The sequence below is a fragment of the Salvia hispanica genome, chromosome 6, assembly GCF_029641045.1.
Source record: "Salvia hispanica isolate PSC_SH4W2 chromosome 6, Shi_PSC_v1, whole genome shotgun sequence".
NCBI classification, from domain to species: domain Eukaryota; kingdom Viridiplantae; phylum Streptophyta; class Magnoliopsida; order Lamiales; family Lamiaceae; genus Salvia; species Salvia hispanica.
In genome coordinates, this window is record NC_142697.1 from 43,194,362 (window position 1) to 43,211,804 (window position 17,443).

General features: G+C 36.3%; 3 protein-coding genes across 4 annotated transcripts; 2 read left to right on the forward strand and 1 right to left on the reverse strand.

Moving 5' to 3' along the window:
- The first annotated feature begins 243 nt into the window (after window positions 1-243).
- PUB49 (plant U-box 49) lies at window positions 244-5,069 on the forward strand. The gene is made up of 12 exons (XM_048107929.2): window positions 244-437; window positions 530-680; window positions 760-822; window positions 910-1,013; window positions 1,808-1,899; window positions 1,976-2,065; window positions 2,164-2,239; window positions 2,336-2,703; window positions 3,366-3,622; window positions 3,718-4,006; window positions 4,340-4,453; window positions 4,566-5,069. The coding sequence occupies exons 2-12, from the start codon at window positions 556-558 to the stop codon at window positions 4,773-4,775; spliced, it is 1,788 nt and encodes a 595-aa protein (XP_047963886.1). The 5' UTR covers window positions 244-437; window positions 530-555; the 3' UTR covers window positions 4,776-5,069.
- A 4,185-nt stretch (window positions 5,070-9,254) lies between these two features.
- LOC125203106 (protein SHORT-ROOT-like) lies at window positions 9,255-11,325 on the forward strand. Its single transcript, XM_048101395.2, has one exon. It carries the CDS (start codon window positions 9,640-9,642, stop codon window positions 11,026-11,028), a length of 1,389 nt encoding a protein of 462 aa, XP_047957352.1. The 5' UTR covers window positions 9,255-9,639; the 3' UTR covers window positions 11,029-11,325.
- Window positions 11,326-12,547: 1,222 nt separating this feature from the next.
- LOC125207422 (Arabinanase/levansucrase/invertase) lies at window positions 12,548-17,207 on the reverse strand. Of its 2 annotated transcripts, none has more exons than XM_048106755.2 (3): window positions 16,888-17,207; window positions 15,899-16,401; window positions 12,548-13,644 (listed from the first exon to the last, which is right to left on the reverse strand). In XM_048106755.2, exons 1-3 carry the CDS (start codon window positions 16,934-16,936, stop codon window positions 12,799-12,801), a joined length of 1,398 nt encoding a protein of 465 aa, XP_047962712.1. In that variant the 5' UTR covers window positions 16,937-17,207; the 3' UTR covers window positions 12,548-12,798. The 2 variants fall into 2 exon arrangements, with proteins under 2 accessions (XP_047962712.1, XP_047962710.1); XM_048106753.2 differs by having other exon boundaries at window positions 15,899-16,537.
- Between the last annotated feature and the right edge of the window lie 236 nt (window positions 17,208-17,443).

Sequence of the window (17,443 nt, forward strand, 5' to 3'; positions counted from 1 at the left end):
TTGTGAGTTGATGAAGAGGGAGTAAAGTAAGAGAGATAAAAAATAGAGATAAAGTTATTTTTATTTTAGGAAATATTTCATTTTAATGAGATAATTAAAAAAAGGAAAATATTTCATTTTTAATGGGATTGAAGGAGTAATAACATTTACTAAATTTTGCAATTGTTTCATAAAACTGATTCTTTTACAATTAATCGATTATTTATGATAGTAGTAGTATAAATTCAGTTCACATAATTTGAAAATTATGAAATAAACTATAAATTCAACTAAATTTAGTTATCGTTTCAATCTTGTAGAAGAACTGCTTCGCTCTCCCTCCGACGAGGAAAACAAGTGCTGAACAATTTAGGGCTACCAAAATTGGACCACCAGCTAGATCTCGCCGCCGCTCCGCCGTATCTCCGGCCGCCGCCCCAGCTTTTAGCAGTCATTCGGTGAGGATATTCTTCTCAAAGCATTCGAATTAGAGCTCTATTAGTCTCCAGCTGTATTCTCTGAAATCCTAACCTAATCCTTGATCGACCAGATTTTGAGACCGATTCAACTCCAAAAATGGGGAAAAAACAGCACAGTAAGGATCGGATGTTCATCACGAAAACGGAGTGGGCCACAGAGTGGGGCGGCGCCAAGTCCAAAGAATTAGCCCCGTTTAAACGGCTTCCTTTCTATTGCTGCGCGTAGCTATTTTAACTTTTGCCTTGTCCGTTTTTCTCGCTCTGTATAATTAGTGAACTGATTTATGAACTTCTGATGCAGACTCACGTTTACGCAGTTTGAAGTCCCCGTTTGCACTTCAGATGGCAACGTATTTGACATCATGTTAGTGATTTCAACTGTTTTTTGATAGTGAAATTGCTGTTGAAATTGATGGTATGTTTGTGCTGATTTTTTGGTTTTTGAACGTAGGCACATAATGCCATATATCAACAAGTACGGGAGACATCCAGTAACTGGAGCGCCCTTGAAGAAGGAGGATTTGATCCCACTCAATTTTCACAAGAATCAAGAAGGTACTTGGTGTTCTATTTTTGAAACTCATAGTACTTTTATTGTTAATTTAAATAAGAGAATAGCTTATGTCATCTGTTCATCTCAGCCAAGGCTCTTAGTATTTCTGATTCCGCATATCATACATATGGGATAGGAGCTGTCTGATGCTTGACACTGATAATGTAGGAAATATGACTTTTAGAGTAGATAAGATTAGGGGTTTCAAATAGGAGAAGTTATATCCGATAATCATCAGGGAGAAATATGCATAAAAGCAGCTAAAATTAGTTACTGTATGTTTCTTTTTGGAAAATTAAAAGTTTGTAGTTGCACATGGACCTATTATTGTTTTCTGGATGTTGTTTCAATCACACGAAGAACCTTCGTTGATGATGCAGCTATAACATATTTTCATCAAGAATTCCAGTCTCAGATTCATAAGAACTGTTCCAGAGTCGCTGCAACTTAATAGATACTCCCTCAATCCCCAAAAACTATAGCACAACTACTAGCACTTTCCTTTTTTAAACATGACCGCACACCTGTCACCTCACTCTACTTTATATTTCAACCTGCTAAACACCCACATTTTCTATATAGCAGGACTCTTAGTAATACGCTTTTATCTACTCAAAAGTAAATCAACCAACTATTTTCTTTAATTGTGTGCTCATCCAATGTTCTATAGTTTTTGTGGAGGAAGGGAGTGTAATTTATTCTTCAAGTGCTAATGCATTACTATGCCTGATTGATAATCTATGCATTAATTGCTTCATTTGCTTTAGTGGATTTTGACAAATTTTCCCTTGTGTAGGAGAGTATCATTGCCCTGTCCTAAATAAAGTCTTTACGGAGTTCACGCACATAGTTGCTGTTAAAACCACTGGAAATGTGTTCTGTTACGAGGTACTTTCCAGTCCTTTTTGTGACTATCCTCTTAACTGTATAGTCATTTCATTACTTGTAACTGTTGCTTGCTCAGGCCATTAAGGAGTTAAACATCAAAACTAAGAACTGGAAGGAGCTTCTCACTGATGAACCATTCTCCAGAGAAGATATTATAACTATTCAAGTAAGGATCCATTTCATCCTTCTATTTATGATTGTGGTTCATGCATAGTTGAATTGTGGAAGTGAGTTATTTATTTGTGTTCATTTTCTTTGGTCTAGAATCCTAATGCACTGGATACCAAGGCTCTTGTGGATTTCGATCATGTCAAGAAGAACTTAAAAATTGATGATGAAGGTGAACTGCATACCTTCAAAATTTGCTTCAATTTTAGTATTCTACCTATCACATAACTTATAATAATTGAAAATAATCATACTTGTTGATTGACAGAGTCAAAGAAAATGGAATCTGACCCGTCTTACAACATAAATGTTATTGGGGATATAAAGCAAATGCTTAAGGAACTTGGAACTGAAAAGGCAAAGGAGATAGCACTACATGGTGGAGGAGGAAGCAAGGCAAGGGATGAAAGAGCTGCTGCTCTTGAAGCCATTTTGGAAGCTAGATCACGTATCAAGGATGACAATGTATCAAAGAATGGGGACAAGCCCAAGCAGGGCTTCAGTATTGTAGATGCTGCATCTGCAGCAGTCCATGGGAGAAGCGCTGATGCTGCAAGGTCTGATGCTAGTAATAAAACTGCTGCTCGCATAGCGATGCACATGGCAGGGGAGAGGACTCCGGTGAATGCAAAGCTGGTAAGTTTTTTATTTTGTAATTTTAATATTGATCCTACTTTCATATAGAAGGTATCTGAAAAGTCTTACTTAGTTCTTAATTACTAGCAATTGTTGCTTGCTTAGTGATATCTAGGTATTGGCTCATATAATTGTTGGATAAATTGGCCACAAATATATGGCTTATTGGGAACATAGTACATTGTACATACTAAGGGATTCCTGTCTAAAATTTCTTTGTTAGCATTTCTCTATGTTATCTGTATTCTGTAGGAAAACATGATCATTTTTGAAGCCTTGGACAGTTACGGGTATAGTCCATCTGAAGAGAGCCAAATCTATGTCACTTGTACTGAAACTTGATAAGTATGAGAGTAGGAAACCATATTAGTGATCCAAACTACTATGTTAATTGTTAGGGTTTAAGCACCCTAGCTTAAAGTTGATATGAGAATTGAAATGGTTGTAATTTATGGTTTATTCTTTCTTGAGTATTTTGTTGGTGAAAATCACCTTAATTTTGTCAACTAAAGGCATCCTACTATAATTCTGCTGACTTACGAAACTCTGGCATGTTAAATTAGGTTGCTTTCATGAGATATATTTTTGTTATATTCTTTTCTCCCTGGCCCGTTTCTATTTTGTTAGCTTTTCATTTGATTTGTTTATTCGATAATTCTCAGGTTAAAAGTCGTTTCACATCTGGCGCTGCTTCACGATCTTTCACTTCTACATCTTATGATCCTGTGACTAAAAATGAATACGAATATGTTAAAGTTGAGAAAAATCCAAAGAAGAAGGGTTATGCACGGCTGCAAACAACACACGGTGATTTGAACATTGAGCTGCACTGTGACATCACTCCAAGGACATGTGAAAACTTCATCACGCTTTGTGAGCGTGGTTATTATAATGGAATAGCTTTTCACAGAAGTATAAGGTACTTGAACCTTATTTGCTCCAAGCTCAATATAAGAAATTTTGATGGTTTTTAATGAAGATGTTGACATTGACTATTGTTATCCTTGTAAATAGAAATTTCATGATTCAAGGTGGTGATCCTACTGGAACTGGGAGAGGAGGTGAGTCAATTTGGGGAAAGCCCTTCAAAGACGAACTCAACTCCAAGTTGGTTCATTCTGGACGAGGTGTTGTTAGCATGGCAAATTCCGGTCCTCATACAAATGGTTCACAATTTTTCATCTTGTACAAGTCTGCAAAGCATTTGAACTTTAAGCACACCGTTTTTGGAATGGTTGTTGGAGGTTTGACAACGCTTTCAGCAATGGAGAAAGTACCTGTTGATGATGATGATCGACCCCTGGTTTGTACATTACCACCTTTCCTCTATTTCTCGTCTTTGGTAGTTAGTTTACTGCGAACTTACATCAAAATAATCTTGTCATGGAACTTCTTGGAATTATACTTACCCTCCACCCGGTTCTCATCCAGTTCTATTTATGATACTGGTTCTAAGTCCTCATAGATTTTCTTTTAGTGTCATAACAATGTGGAATTTTTTGTTTGGTAACTTTTTATCTCCAAATTATTCCATCTTTCACGTTTTTTCCTCTTAATGTAGTCGCCAATTCTTTGTTCCCCTGATATCTTGGCCAACCTCTAATTTCATATTTGTGTTATTATGTCACACTCTCAGGAAGAGATCAAGATTATAAGTGCTGATGTATTTGTCAACCCATACGCTGAATCTGATGATGAGGAGGAAGGGAAGACAGTCGAAGAAGACAATAACGTCAAGGATGAAGATAATGTAAGTTTTAGACTCCTGACATGGCCATAATAGTTCTACTAGTTTATCTGCCTTCCAAGTTTACATCCATTTCTGCGTTTATCTTATTAACACCTTACCAAACACTTTCCAGGAAAAGATCGGCTCATGGTACAGTAATCCAGTTACTAGTTCAGATACCCCTGCCGTTGGCAGTGGAGTCGGAAAGTACTTGAAAGCAAGGATCACTCAGCCTGCATCTTCTGCTGCTCCTCTAGATGGTGATTTGCCATCGGGGTCCGTTGGGAAGAAGAGAAAGGTGGGAGGGTCACGCGGCGAACTTAAGGATTTTTCTTCTTGGTGAGATTTGTATTTATTTTACAAGAGACGTTAAAAAATCTTGGCTATGGTAGGCACCACAATGTATGTACGATTTGATAGTTGAGTTTTGAATTTTGGGGCAACAAAATGAGTATATCCCTAAGTTCAAGTTCGTGTCGTCCGTGCTCGTGCCCATACTTTGAGAAATTTTAGTCCATGCTTTTCCGGGTCCGAGGAGAATATTTTGACATAAATTCAAGGTTTAGAACTTGATGGTGGTGAGCTATGTCTAATCTAATGGCGTTTCCCGACAAAACATCATCTTCACCATGTATTCGATACCGATCCATATGTTGTACATTAAACTTTATTTTTTCAAATCAAAGAGTTTGGTATTATAAATTAATACATATAGTATAAAATTCTTTTTTTCACTAAATTCTGTTATTTTTCATAAAATGTGTATCAAGTCGGAATAAGATTGTATTGAAGCCATGGCCCATGGCGAAGGAAATGGAGTCAACAGTCAATGGTGGTGGTGAATTAGATGACAACGATGTGAATAACATAATCAATAAAGTGGTCAATTTTGTAGTAGGAAATTCCCTTCCACTTTTTGTACATTTATTATATTTGATTCCTAAACCGCGTTGCATCATTTGATATTTTTTCCTATAAACATAGACTTCTCCATATTTATTAAAAAAAGTCATCAATCATCATATATATTGATGCCGACTTTGAATATTTTTCGATAATTTTGGACTCCATGTTTGTGCCGATTTATCAATGACTAAATTTGATATGTTAAGTTGTTAACAATATATGTACTTTGAAAATGACATAATTAGTTAGTACTTGTTGAGCACGGGATAAAGTATTCATATACAAGAATCCAATGACCTCCACGGTAGTAATAATAATAATAATAATATTCTAATATTATTAATTAGACCGACTAATTCAAAATATAGAAAATATGGAGGACAAAAAGTACTAATTTAAAATTAAATCTTATTGAAACTGAAAGTTGGGCAGGTAGCATTACAACGTCAGGATTAATACTTTAATTGAAGCTTAGTATAGCATTAACTATAGATAATTTTAAGATCTCAAATTCATTTAGAAAAGCAATGCATTCATTGTAAATCTTCAAAATTTAAAGAGTGGAAATAAATTTTATTTACTAGTTTATAAGTAGTATATTTATTATTACTGTTATTGTTATTATTACTATATGTTATCCTTACTAGTTACCAGTAATAAACTTAAAATTTCTACACCCTTCACATGAATATTGCTAATAATTTCCACTAGAGAAAACTATAAATGGTATTCCATCCATCCCACTCTAAATGAGCTATTTTCTTTTTTGGGATGTCTCACTCTAAATGACACGTTTCTAAAAAAATAGAAACATCACTCTCTCTATCTTTTTCATCTCTTTTACTTTATTCTCTCCCTTCTCCACTTAACTCACACAATAACATTACATAAAATCTCGTGTTGGAATAGAAATACTCCACTTAGAGTGGAACGTAGAGAGTATATCTGTAAAAAAATCAACTAAATATTAGATATAAGAAACGGGACTTCTAATTTAGGAATATATAAATGGAATGAATATATTTTAGATGACATATATAGGGAAATAGGTGAAATCACAAGACGGCCCCCTATATAACAAAACTGAATGGAATGATTAAATTTGGATGGTTGCAAATGTATTTATTTTCTTAGATTTTAGGGAAATAATGTCGCTTTGTGCACGTTTTGTCTGCAACTTTAACTACACGTATCTTCTCAATTCTCAAGAAAAGACAACATCAGTCCAACAACAAGTTTTAATTTTCAATCATTACAAACATTTTTAAATTCTTTTCGACTAATACTTAATTCACTTGCTCAATATTAATAATTTGGTCAATATTAATAATTCAGTTGCTCAAAATTTGGTCATATAGATTTGTTGTATTTTATATTACAACAAATCTATGTGACCAAATTTTGTATAATCAAAAACTAATTTATTTGAAAAAAAAAAGTTTATTTATGCATTAAATTAAAGTATATGGATGCATATATAGTAGTACATGGAAAGTGTATTATATTGTGGTCATGTATTTATGGTCTGTGTATAATTTTTTTTATTTTTTTAGAACAATAAATGTGATTAGTGCATAAGTATCGCACTTGATTTATCTAATTGAAGACTTTGTTTTCTTTAATCTAGTATCAAATTGATACCACTATAAGATAAGTTGGTTTGAGCTTTTGTAGTACGATCAGAACTAATAATTGACATGAATTTTAAGAATTCATTCTCCTTTCTCACTCGCTCACTCAGCTTATTGTAGTCTAAAACTCTAAATTAATAGTACTCCAAGTCAAAATGCCATTAACTTTGAGCAAAATTTGATATTTCTCGTAAATTTTTAATTTATTCTTAAAAAATCATTAGTTTTATGGGCCTATATAGGAATAGTTTGGCATAGTACCTACTGTTTCATAGGTCTATAACAAATTAATTTTAAACTTATACTATGAACTGCTCTAATTTATCAACTTCAAATATAGTGTAGTTATTTACCAAATGTTATCATCTTCATACTCCACAACAGTTTGTAATGGAGCAGTATTTATGGGTTTGGTCATGAATTTGGTATAATTCAGACCATATCATATCCATTTTGATTCCTAATCCACTACATATATTTACAGCATTTTTTTATTTTGTGCTTATTATAATTAATAAGTTTATACACTATTTTGAGCTTAAAAATTGATCTAACCTTCAAATAAATTCTGTCATTTTGGCGAGTCACCTGAGTTCTACCCATGTTCTTCTTCGTAATCATTCAAGCCAACTGGAAAATATCTCTCTCTCAATTTATTTTTAGTGTTTTAATTATTTTGATGCTTTGATTACTTTCTAAGAAGAAGAAGAATTCGACCTCATCTTTTGATTGGCTCCACGTGTACACTTAGGATTTATCATCCAGCTTAGTTCTTCAATACTAGTGGAGTATAATATTGATCTCTTGCTGTATTTGATGGATTAGTTATGATCAGACATCAACTTTTACCACTTTTATTAAATTATTTATTTAGTTTATAGTAGTATGATTATCAAATACTTTTGATTTTATAACAGTTCTATCAACAAAGCTCTTCTATGAGAAAGCAGACAATCAGTCGTGAATCGTGATGTGCCATGTCGGATTCATCAAAGGAATACTGTGCATTTGGCAAAGTTATATACTTATATATGACCCTCGAGTGTGTCACATATTTAATTGGAGTGACAAAATCATATTAATTAAAATAAAATATCATGAATTTCATAAATACTTGGGGAAATGTCTCGAAGTATGAATAAGGCTGCGAGTATCTAAACAAAATCTATGGGTAGTGAAAGATATAAAGTAAGAAACACAACCTGTAAATGCCTTGATAAAAGTACTACCAATATAACAAGAATAAAGTTATAAAGCTATGCAGATTTATATTTGATTGTTGAGTTATTTATATTTTGATTTGAGATTTAAAATTTTATTTTTCATATGTTAAGCTATACACGAGATTTTCAAACAAAATAGCAATAATTTAAAATACATAGCTCGGGCTATTTATTTATTTATTAATTTTGTGATAAAGTCTGACAGTCTCAAGGATCAAAGAAAGAGCATCAATTAAAAGAAGATTGAATTTGGAACCCAAAAGCAAAAAAGAAAAGGCCAGATTCATCTTTACTTTTGGTTCCCTTTATAAATAAGCTTCACTTTTCTTTACTGACTCGAATATAATCACTTTAATTTATCTACCTGTCTTTTAGACATACTAATATAATTTGCACACCACTTTATTAATTTAAACTACTATGCACACACTTCATGTGAAATCATTATTAATATATGCGCCATATACATGAATAATCTATTATCAACATATGTTACTGAAAATACCTATAAATTTTTAAAAAATACTTGTACTAATCTTGTTCCTTTATATATGTACCTTATACCCCTTTATAAATTGGAAGTGACAAATTAGTGATGAAATTACTCACCAATTCGTAGAATAAAACCCTGGTCACAAAAAGAAAAGAAAATGAAATTGCAACATGAATTACTTATGATCAAGAAAAATTCATCTTTAAAATCTCTATATATACTACTTCCTCCATTCTACATTCTATTTCTTTTAATATATCAATTTATGTACTTTTTTCTATCACATCCTCTATCAATACTATAGACAAGGTGACACTATTTTTTCACTTAACAACAAATTAATCGTTTTTATTAAAACCTCTCATATTATTCCATTACAAGAATGGATGGAGTATATACAAGTTTATTTATAGCATAAAATTAAATGATAAAGTTGGTGGTGAATTATATAATGATGAAAAAAATGCACGCCCCCCACCCGCAGCTTTTCCTCCACTCACATTATACAATATTCACAATCCACCTAGTTTCCTTATTCACAAAACAACACCCACTATTCCCACAAACAACCAAAAAAACACACACACACACATTTAGAGCAAAAGGTGGAGGGGCCATAATTTTCTTGACAAACACACACTCCTCACTTTCTTGCTGCTTTTTTCACACAAATTTTTCTATCCTATGTTTTAACATACAATTTTGAGCCAATCCCTTCTTCCTCCAAAAAGACCTTTCTTTACCAAGAAATATATACTTATACTACCCTACCCACCCCCACCATCCCACTCCCACACCCTTCTTCCCCATAAAGAAAAACACACTTTTCCTCATCTAAAACATTAAACTAAAGAAAAAAGAAGGCTTATCCAACTTGAAAAATTCCCTCCCCTTAAAAAAATTATTCCATGAGTTAAAGCAAGGAGATTTGCTTTGTTATTTGATGTTGATTAGATGGATACCTTGTTCAGACTAGTCAGCCTTCAATCTGATCAGTCCAGCACCACCACCAGCTCCAAATCCTCTAAGCAAAACCCTAATTTCGACGAAGAATGCTTCAACCTTTTCATGGATGACGAGGATTTCTCTTCTTCTTCCTCCAAGCACTACCACTCTGTACCTCCTCCTCATCCTCCTCCTCCTCCCGACGTCGCTGTCGAATTCGCTGCGGTTTTATCCGGAAACAGCGCCAATTGGTCACACGACATTCTTCTGGAAGCTTCTAGAGCCATCGAGGATAAAAACAGCGGCCGCGTGCAGCAGCTGATGTGGATGCTGAACGAGCTCGGATCTCCTTATGGAGATATTGATCAGAAGCTTGCTTCGTATTTTTTGCAGGCGATTTTCAGCCGGATTACTGATTCCGGCGATCGGACTTATTCGACGCTTGTGGCGGCGGCGGATGGGAATTGCTCCTTCGAATCGACGCGGCGGACGGTGCTGAAGTTCCAGGAGGTGAGCCCGTGGACGACGTTCGGCCACGTGGCGTCGAACGGCGCGATCATGGAGGCGTTCGAGGGGGAGAGGCGCCTGCACATCGTCGACGTGAGCAACACGTTCTGCACGCAGTGGCCGACGCTGCTGGAGGCGATCGCCACGCGCGCGGACGACGTCACGCCGCACCTCCGCATCACGGCGGTGCTGGCGCGGGGATCGTCGTCGGCGGCGGCGCGGAGGGTGATGAGGGAGATCGGGAGCAGGATGGAGAAATTCGCGCGGCTGATGGGGGTTCCGTTCGCGTTCGCCGCCGTGCACCACGGCGGAGATCTGGCGGATCTCAGCCTCGCCGATCTGGATCTCAAAGACGACGAGGCGCTCGCGGTTAATTGCGTCGGGACGATGCGATCCGTGGCGGCGATCGGCGATCGGAGGGATAATCTGATCGAATTGTTCCGCCGCCTCCGGCCTAGGGTTTTGACGGTGGTGGAGGAGGAGGCGGATCTCGATTTAGGACTATCGAATGTCGAATTCATCGACGGATTCAGAGAGTGCTTGCGGTGGTTTAGGGTTTACTTCGAGGCGCTGGAGGAGAGCTTCCCGCGCACGAGCAACGAGCGGCTGATGCTGGAGAGGGCGGCGGGGAGGGCGATCGTCGATCTGGTGGCGTGTCCGCCGCAGTATTCGGTGGAGCGGCGGGAGACGGCGGCGCGGTGGTCGCGGCGCTTGCATGGCGGCGGATTCACGCCGATCGCGCTGAGCGAGGAGGTGTGCGACGACGTGCGCTCTCTGCTGAGGAGGTACAGGGAGGGGTGGACGATGGCGCCGTCGCCGGATTCCGCCGGAATATTCCTTTCGTGGAAGGAACAGCCGGTGGTGTGGGCGAGTGCATGGAAGCCTTGCTGATTGAGACTTCCACCAATGCTCGCACGTGCGAAGCAAATTTGGAAAAAGAAAAAAATAAGTAGGTATTATTAATTAATTAATGGTGTTAATTTCTTTTTCTTCTTCATGAATTTTCTTTTATTTTTCTTCACTTTGGATATTTTGATAGAATTGAAGTGACTAATTGATCTTATTGAGATTGTTAAGTATCATTTTTTCTATCTAAATAGAAAGATTTAGTTATTAGATTTGGAAGTGAATTAATGTACTATATGTATGTATTGACTGTCAATTTCATGAAGTGGGTTTTGAGCTAAAGGGTGAAAGTGTTGGGACAAACCAAATTCTAATCCCACATTGATGAAAAGGAAAAACATCATTTTGAATTATGGTTACATGATTGCATGTACATGCTTGGTTTGTTTCTAGTTATGATTTGACATCTAATCTAATTAACTTGTACAGATATATAGTTTTAAATATTTGATATTGGAGTTGGTATTAGTGTGGGGTTAAGTTGATATCATCATAATATTATATGAATGTTAAAAAGTTGTTTAAAGTTAATTAAGATAGAAAGGGTCATTATCTTGTTTGGGACCATAGAATCATAGGACGGCCATCGAGTTAGGTTTTGTTTGGAATCTCTTAAAATTCTTAAAATGTGTTTAGGCATAATTAGTGGTGTAATATCTTTGGTGCCAAACACACTTTGTAGAATATTAGTTTTTTTTCTTCATCATCGCAAAACAATTGCACCTAAAAGCAACCTAATTTTGCATTCTTTATGATCAACCCAATTGACATTTGAATGAGATTAATGAATATTCATTTAAAAATTAGAAGTTCTACAATAATACTAATGAAATATAATTTTTTTTTTTAAAAATGACCCGTTAGAGTTTGTGACCAAAAATCTTTATCATGGTGACGTTGCATCATAAATCAAGAAGAGGAAAAAGAGTAATGCTTTAGGCCCACATATATATTATAGTGGGAACTTCTTTTAAGAATCTTATTGTTAATCTTTTGATGAGACTTGTTCCCTCCACTTTAACATTACCACTATCTTTTTTACACCTTTTTGCATCATCTATTCCATTTGTATATAATCCATACATAGTACTACTACTTATCTTTAAAATATTTTATTTTCACACACACATTTGTGTGTGTATGTGTAATATGTACAAGAAGTCAAGAATGGGGTTCATGTGCAAGTAGAAGTAAGTGCATAACACGATTTCTTGAATTAGATAATATTGATTGATTTTGGGACCCTTATGAAATGTATGCTGCAATTTCTATTGGAGGCATTTTTAAATATTGTCTTTTTCTTTAGGTCAATAGCATATGATTTCAGCTATGGATGGTGACTATTCATCAATATTATAATTTTACCAAGACCAAAATTGAAAAACTAAAAAAGGGTCCTCTGATTTTTACTGCATCCATGTATTATAATAATCGGTATGTACCATATCATAATTATCATAAATATAATGAACAACAACTGATAAAATATTTCAAGTGCACTGACTATCATGAAAAATAAAGATTTATTTCCTTCTAGCTTACATTGACAAATGACGAGTGATGTCTTTCAAATGTGATAGAATTAAAATCAAGATTGTCAAAAAATATAAAATACTCCTGAACTATATTAACATTCCCGTAGCAAATACATCAAAATTTACATCTAATCTCTATGATTCTACAATTAAAGTTTCCTAATCATAACCCAGTAACATTATGTGGCAAAGTATTAAAACCTTTGAAAAAAAAAAAAATCTAAGCACTCCACCTTGAAGGAAGCCTCCATCTCTTATGCCAGTAAATAGACACTCTCGACCACAAAGGAAACCCAAAACTATAATCAAATGGCTGATCAGCAGCTCCTCCTACTGTTAAAGGCAGCCATACGTACCTCGAGTCCCGTAGATCAGCCGGGTTCCACCGGTCCGCCATGAAGATAAACGAACCGGGAAGCCCCGGCAATGGCAGCACGAACGTGCTCTGAGCAAAGAACGTCGTGGCACGGAATATCTTGTTTCCCCCTATGCAAGGATTCCCCATGTTCTCCCACGGACCCATGATCGATTCAGCTGCGTGCGCAAGAGCCTCGTTTGGAGCCCAGCCGGTGCACCCGGAAGTGATCATGTAGTACGTCCCCTCGTGCTTGAATAGAGCCGGTGCCTCTCGATGCTGCCCTATGAGGATTCTTTTCATCACATTTGTCACGTCGAGATACTCCTCATTGAGTGGCCCGATGTGGAGTTCGCTGTTGTCGTCGGACGAATATATGAGATAGGCAACGCCATCGTCGTCTTTGAAGATGCTCATGTCTCTGCTGTCAAATCTGTGGGGACGTTTACTGTAGAGGTAGTTGAATGGACCAGTGGGGGAATCGCTAACGGCTACACCGACCGAGGCTTTTGTGTAGTTAGCATCATCAATGTGCATCCACATTACGTATTTCGCTGTCTTGTCGTTATAAATTACTTTTGGCCGCTCGAGTACGTTGGACTTGTGGAGGTCATGAGTCTCGTCATTTTCCTCCGCAGCAAGCACGATACCCTCGTTTTTCCACGTCCAAAGATCTTTTGAAGAATAACAACCAACACCAATGACATCAACCTGAATGGAATATATTGAGGTTAGTTTCTACAGACACTATTGTTATCTTTATCGAAATCAGCAACCATATGCAAACGTGACAGAAAACTACCATGAGAACAAATCCCTAACAAGTGTAGCAATTATTAAGCAAGACACTTATACACCGATGATGGTCGATACACGTATCTACTGCAAATTAACTGCCAACTATCAAGGTAGTCTTGCATTAATGTAACATATCTAAGACGAAATCAGTTGTTTGCTTAAAATCAGCCAAAATCATACATTTGGGTCCGAACAAGTTTCGATGCCTTAAGAAGTCAGAACAAATATCTGAAGCGTATTATGCTGTACGTCAATACACAGACCAAGTAAAAAGCATGCAGCTGCCTCATCTTTTCGAATATCATTTGTTCATACAATTAGTTTTTTGAAATGGTTACATCAATTGGTAGATTGGCTTTTCATATCTGCATGAATGATTTCATATGATAAAATTTCATGACAGAATTTTTCGATGAATCCTCTAAAAGTTAATTTAACAATGAACTATGTAAAACAATATTTCTGCACCTGCACATTAGAATTGAGAAAAAGTTATGTCCATGATTTGGCAAAGAGGCTATTATTTAGTACTCTATTTACCTACTTTCCTGCATTCACCATTGTCTAAACTCCACCTAAGGTTTACTATTGCCACGACTACAACTCACATAATTATTATTAGCATATTAGTCGTCAAATCAAGTTGCTGTCCCGAGTCTCCACTTGGAAGAGCATGATCAAGAAACAAGGAAATGTGTCGTTGCAGAAACAGTCAAGTGGTGAACCTTATTCTCTTGTTAGCTAACACGCCAAATGTATGGTTTCACAAGGTCTCTAAGAAACCGACATGCATGAATTAGGAAAGGATTTGAGCATTTTATTGGGTATATCATGATGGCATCCATTAGATTTCCACAAAAATTAAGAGAAGAAATTTGCATGTTTTACGAGCACCTAGTTTTCCACAAACTATTCCTTAAGCTGGTCCAACTTGATCATTCTGAAATGTGTTAGCTAGGCTCAACATCTAAATCACCAAAATTTTGAATACTTAATTCGATATTTTAGGAATCAGCACCTGAAACTAAGGTCTGTAGGTAATCAAGTTATTTAATGCCTTCAAGTATAACTTCTTTAGTTTAGAATAAAAAGGTAAGATTCTTGAAATTATGAAGTAGAATAAAAAATAATTGGAATTTTTAAAAGGAAGATGCTAAGCTGTCATGTAAGACCTAAAACCTCATACAACTAGATACAGTACTTTCTGTATTTCTTTGCCATATATTCACATATATCATTATGCCAAATCAGTGTACGTTGTGATATTTGATGTGCATGCAGGCACATTCACAATCTGATTTAAAATATTTGAGAAAAGGAGTTGTAGCATAAAAAATCAAAAATGAAAAGGAGAGAGACAAGTTTTAAAACTTATGATGGAAAGTGGACAAACACTACTAGAAATGACAATATATATGACTAATGCATAAGTAGAACATTAGTCTGTTAAAGAGTATGCAATAGGATTTAACTCATTAGATACATCCCTTATTTAGTGGAGTAGTTTAATCAGAAGAAATGTAGCCTACTCACATATTGCATTTTGAGGCATAATTTGACAGAGTCTCCAACAATGACAGGAAGGCATAAGGATGCCTTTGATAAAAAGAAGGATAAGTGTAAAACCACTGAGGTCTGAACTAAAACGTGAAAGGATAATTTATTGCTTATCAGTATGCGATGGGAAGGTCAGCCTTAGCGTTCATTTCTTTTAACTAGTTTTCGGTTAATACATAAACAATGAACAACGATCCATACCAAAACCGAAGGGATTGTAAAAATGATGGATGCATCCAGAAGGATTGCCGTTTCAGCTATTATTCCACTGGTTATAACAGGATGTTCACAAAAAATCTCATCAACAGACATGTAAAGTGAAAAAGGCAACTCTTCCTACAACAAAGTTTAGTATCGAAAGCGTAGGAATAGAAGCATAGATATAGTCAGTAAACAGAGGGAAGACTGTAAAAATCACGTATAGCTATATCGTTGATCCATCCACGGGGAAATATGCTCAAAGAAAAATAGCTATATAGTACTATGTCGCGCATAAAGAAAACAATGTGACTCATTCAACAATGATGTGCATTGGTATTTTTCTGATGATTGCTAATCAATGATGTTTAGGATGCAAACACACATAAATGTACCAAGATTTAAAATTTACCCGTGCTGCTCCTTTCTTGTGAGCGTGGTAAGTTGGGCCGTCTTTATACTCTCCATACCAATAGTAAGTCCTGCTCATCCCATCATATAAAATACCGCCTCCGTGTGCTTGAATAGGATTTCCTTCAGTGTCTAACCATATCCGCCCAGGATGATAGTACAAACTGCCATTTCCAGCAGCATTCATAGGATCTACAGCCGTCTTCATAGAAGGAAAAAATATGTGCCTTATTTGGGAAGACTCGTCTAGAAATTCATCAATCAAAGTAGTAGGCCGTTTTGGTTTCCTTTTAGCAGCACGGGGAGATCGCCTTCGTGGAGGAGGCATTTGTATATTTTCCTCCTCAACCTCCTCAAGCTCACTTATCAGCGGATTGTTCCTTATATTGCTGCTTCGTGCCACTCTACTCTGCACGTTCGTATGCGAAAGTAGGGTGTACAAATGAAGCATAACAAGGAGGCCTACTAGGCTCCACACAACATTCGACATCGAGCATCTGCTCCCTGCAATGCAACGTAAAGCAGTTGGTTTTCTGTATTTGTTCCTTATCCTCATTTTGATGCCGTTTTATCTTCAACAAAATGCTGCATTTTTAAAAACACGCAACACGTCGATCGGCAAACTAGCACATCAATATTCCTACACAGGATTTGCAGATGACAAAATCAATCAATCAAAAAACTTGGAGAATCCATTAAAATAGCCAATCATGCTAAAAAAATAAACAGATCATTGCAAAGCACAGCCTCACAACAACTGGTCAAAATCCCCTCAAAACTTGACCTAATCGAAATCACCCGATTGCAGATGAAGCAGCGAACTTCAAATTCAACAATAAATCACGAGCAATTGAATCAATTCCACAATTAACATAAACAAATAGATCTACAAATTACCGATAACCCCAATCCAATTCTATCTAAATCAATAAGAAGTAAGCAACATAAGCTAATAATTGAGCAAGTCTACTGAAGCTGAAGGAGAGATACCTCTTGACATCGGTTTGCTGCTCTTAGCTCTTCCGAATCTCCCAACCATTCATTCAATAATCAAAATTGACAGCCCGCCCTAAGTTGCTAGAACTTTGCTGAGCTAAATAGTTGAGTAATTTCGACACACGGGAATGGTGTGGAGTTATTCCGACCAGAGACGTGAAGAAGAAGGGAATAATTGAAGTTAATTAATGAGTAAAGTTGAAGAGAGAGAAAGATGGAGGTGGGATTGATTATTTGTTGGATCTTGTTTCTGATCGCAATTATGAAGGAGGCGACTGTGTTGTGACCTACAAATTCTCCCCCTCTCTCTCTGTCTCTCGTTTTTACCATAGCAGGTGACTTTTATTACAGAGCAAGAAAAACAGATGACACGAAAAATGGTGACTTTATCCCCACGTGTCACTTTTTAAAATAAGTTGGAAATTTGAGAAAAATACACATGATCGAAGCTTCATTATAATTTTATAAATATATCAATTTAATCATATTATAGAGGTTATGTAGTTGTACTCTGGATATATAAGTAATAAAATACATACTCATACATTGT

Excerpts from the sequence above, each read along its gene's own strand:
- PUB49 (XM_048107929.2), top strand. The coding sequence starts at position 556 with ATGGGGAAAAAACAGCACAGTAAGGATCGGATGTTCATCACGAAAACG. Across the intron at positions 1,900-1,975 it reads GAAATGTGTTCTGTTACGAG|GCCATTAAGGAGTTAAACAT; the intron begins GTACTTTCCAGT and ends TTGCTTGCTCAG. Across the intron at positions 3,623-3,717 it reads GCTTTTCACAGAAGTATAAG|AAATTTCATGATTCAAGGTG; the intron begins GTACTTGAACCT and ends CCTTGTAAATAG.
- LOC125203106 (XM_048101395.2), top strand. The coding sequence starts at position 9,640 with ATGGATACCTTGTTCAGACTAGTCAGCCTTCAATCTGATCAGTCCAGC.
- LOC125207422 (XM_048106753.2), bottom strand. The coding sequence starts at position 16,453 with ATGAGGATAAGGAACAAATACAGAAAACCAACTGCTTTACGTTGCATT. Across the intron at positions 13,645-15,898 it reads ACAAGAAAGGAGCAGCACGG|GTTGATGTCATTGGTGTTGG; the intron begins GTAAATTTTAAA and ends TATTCCATTCAG.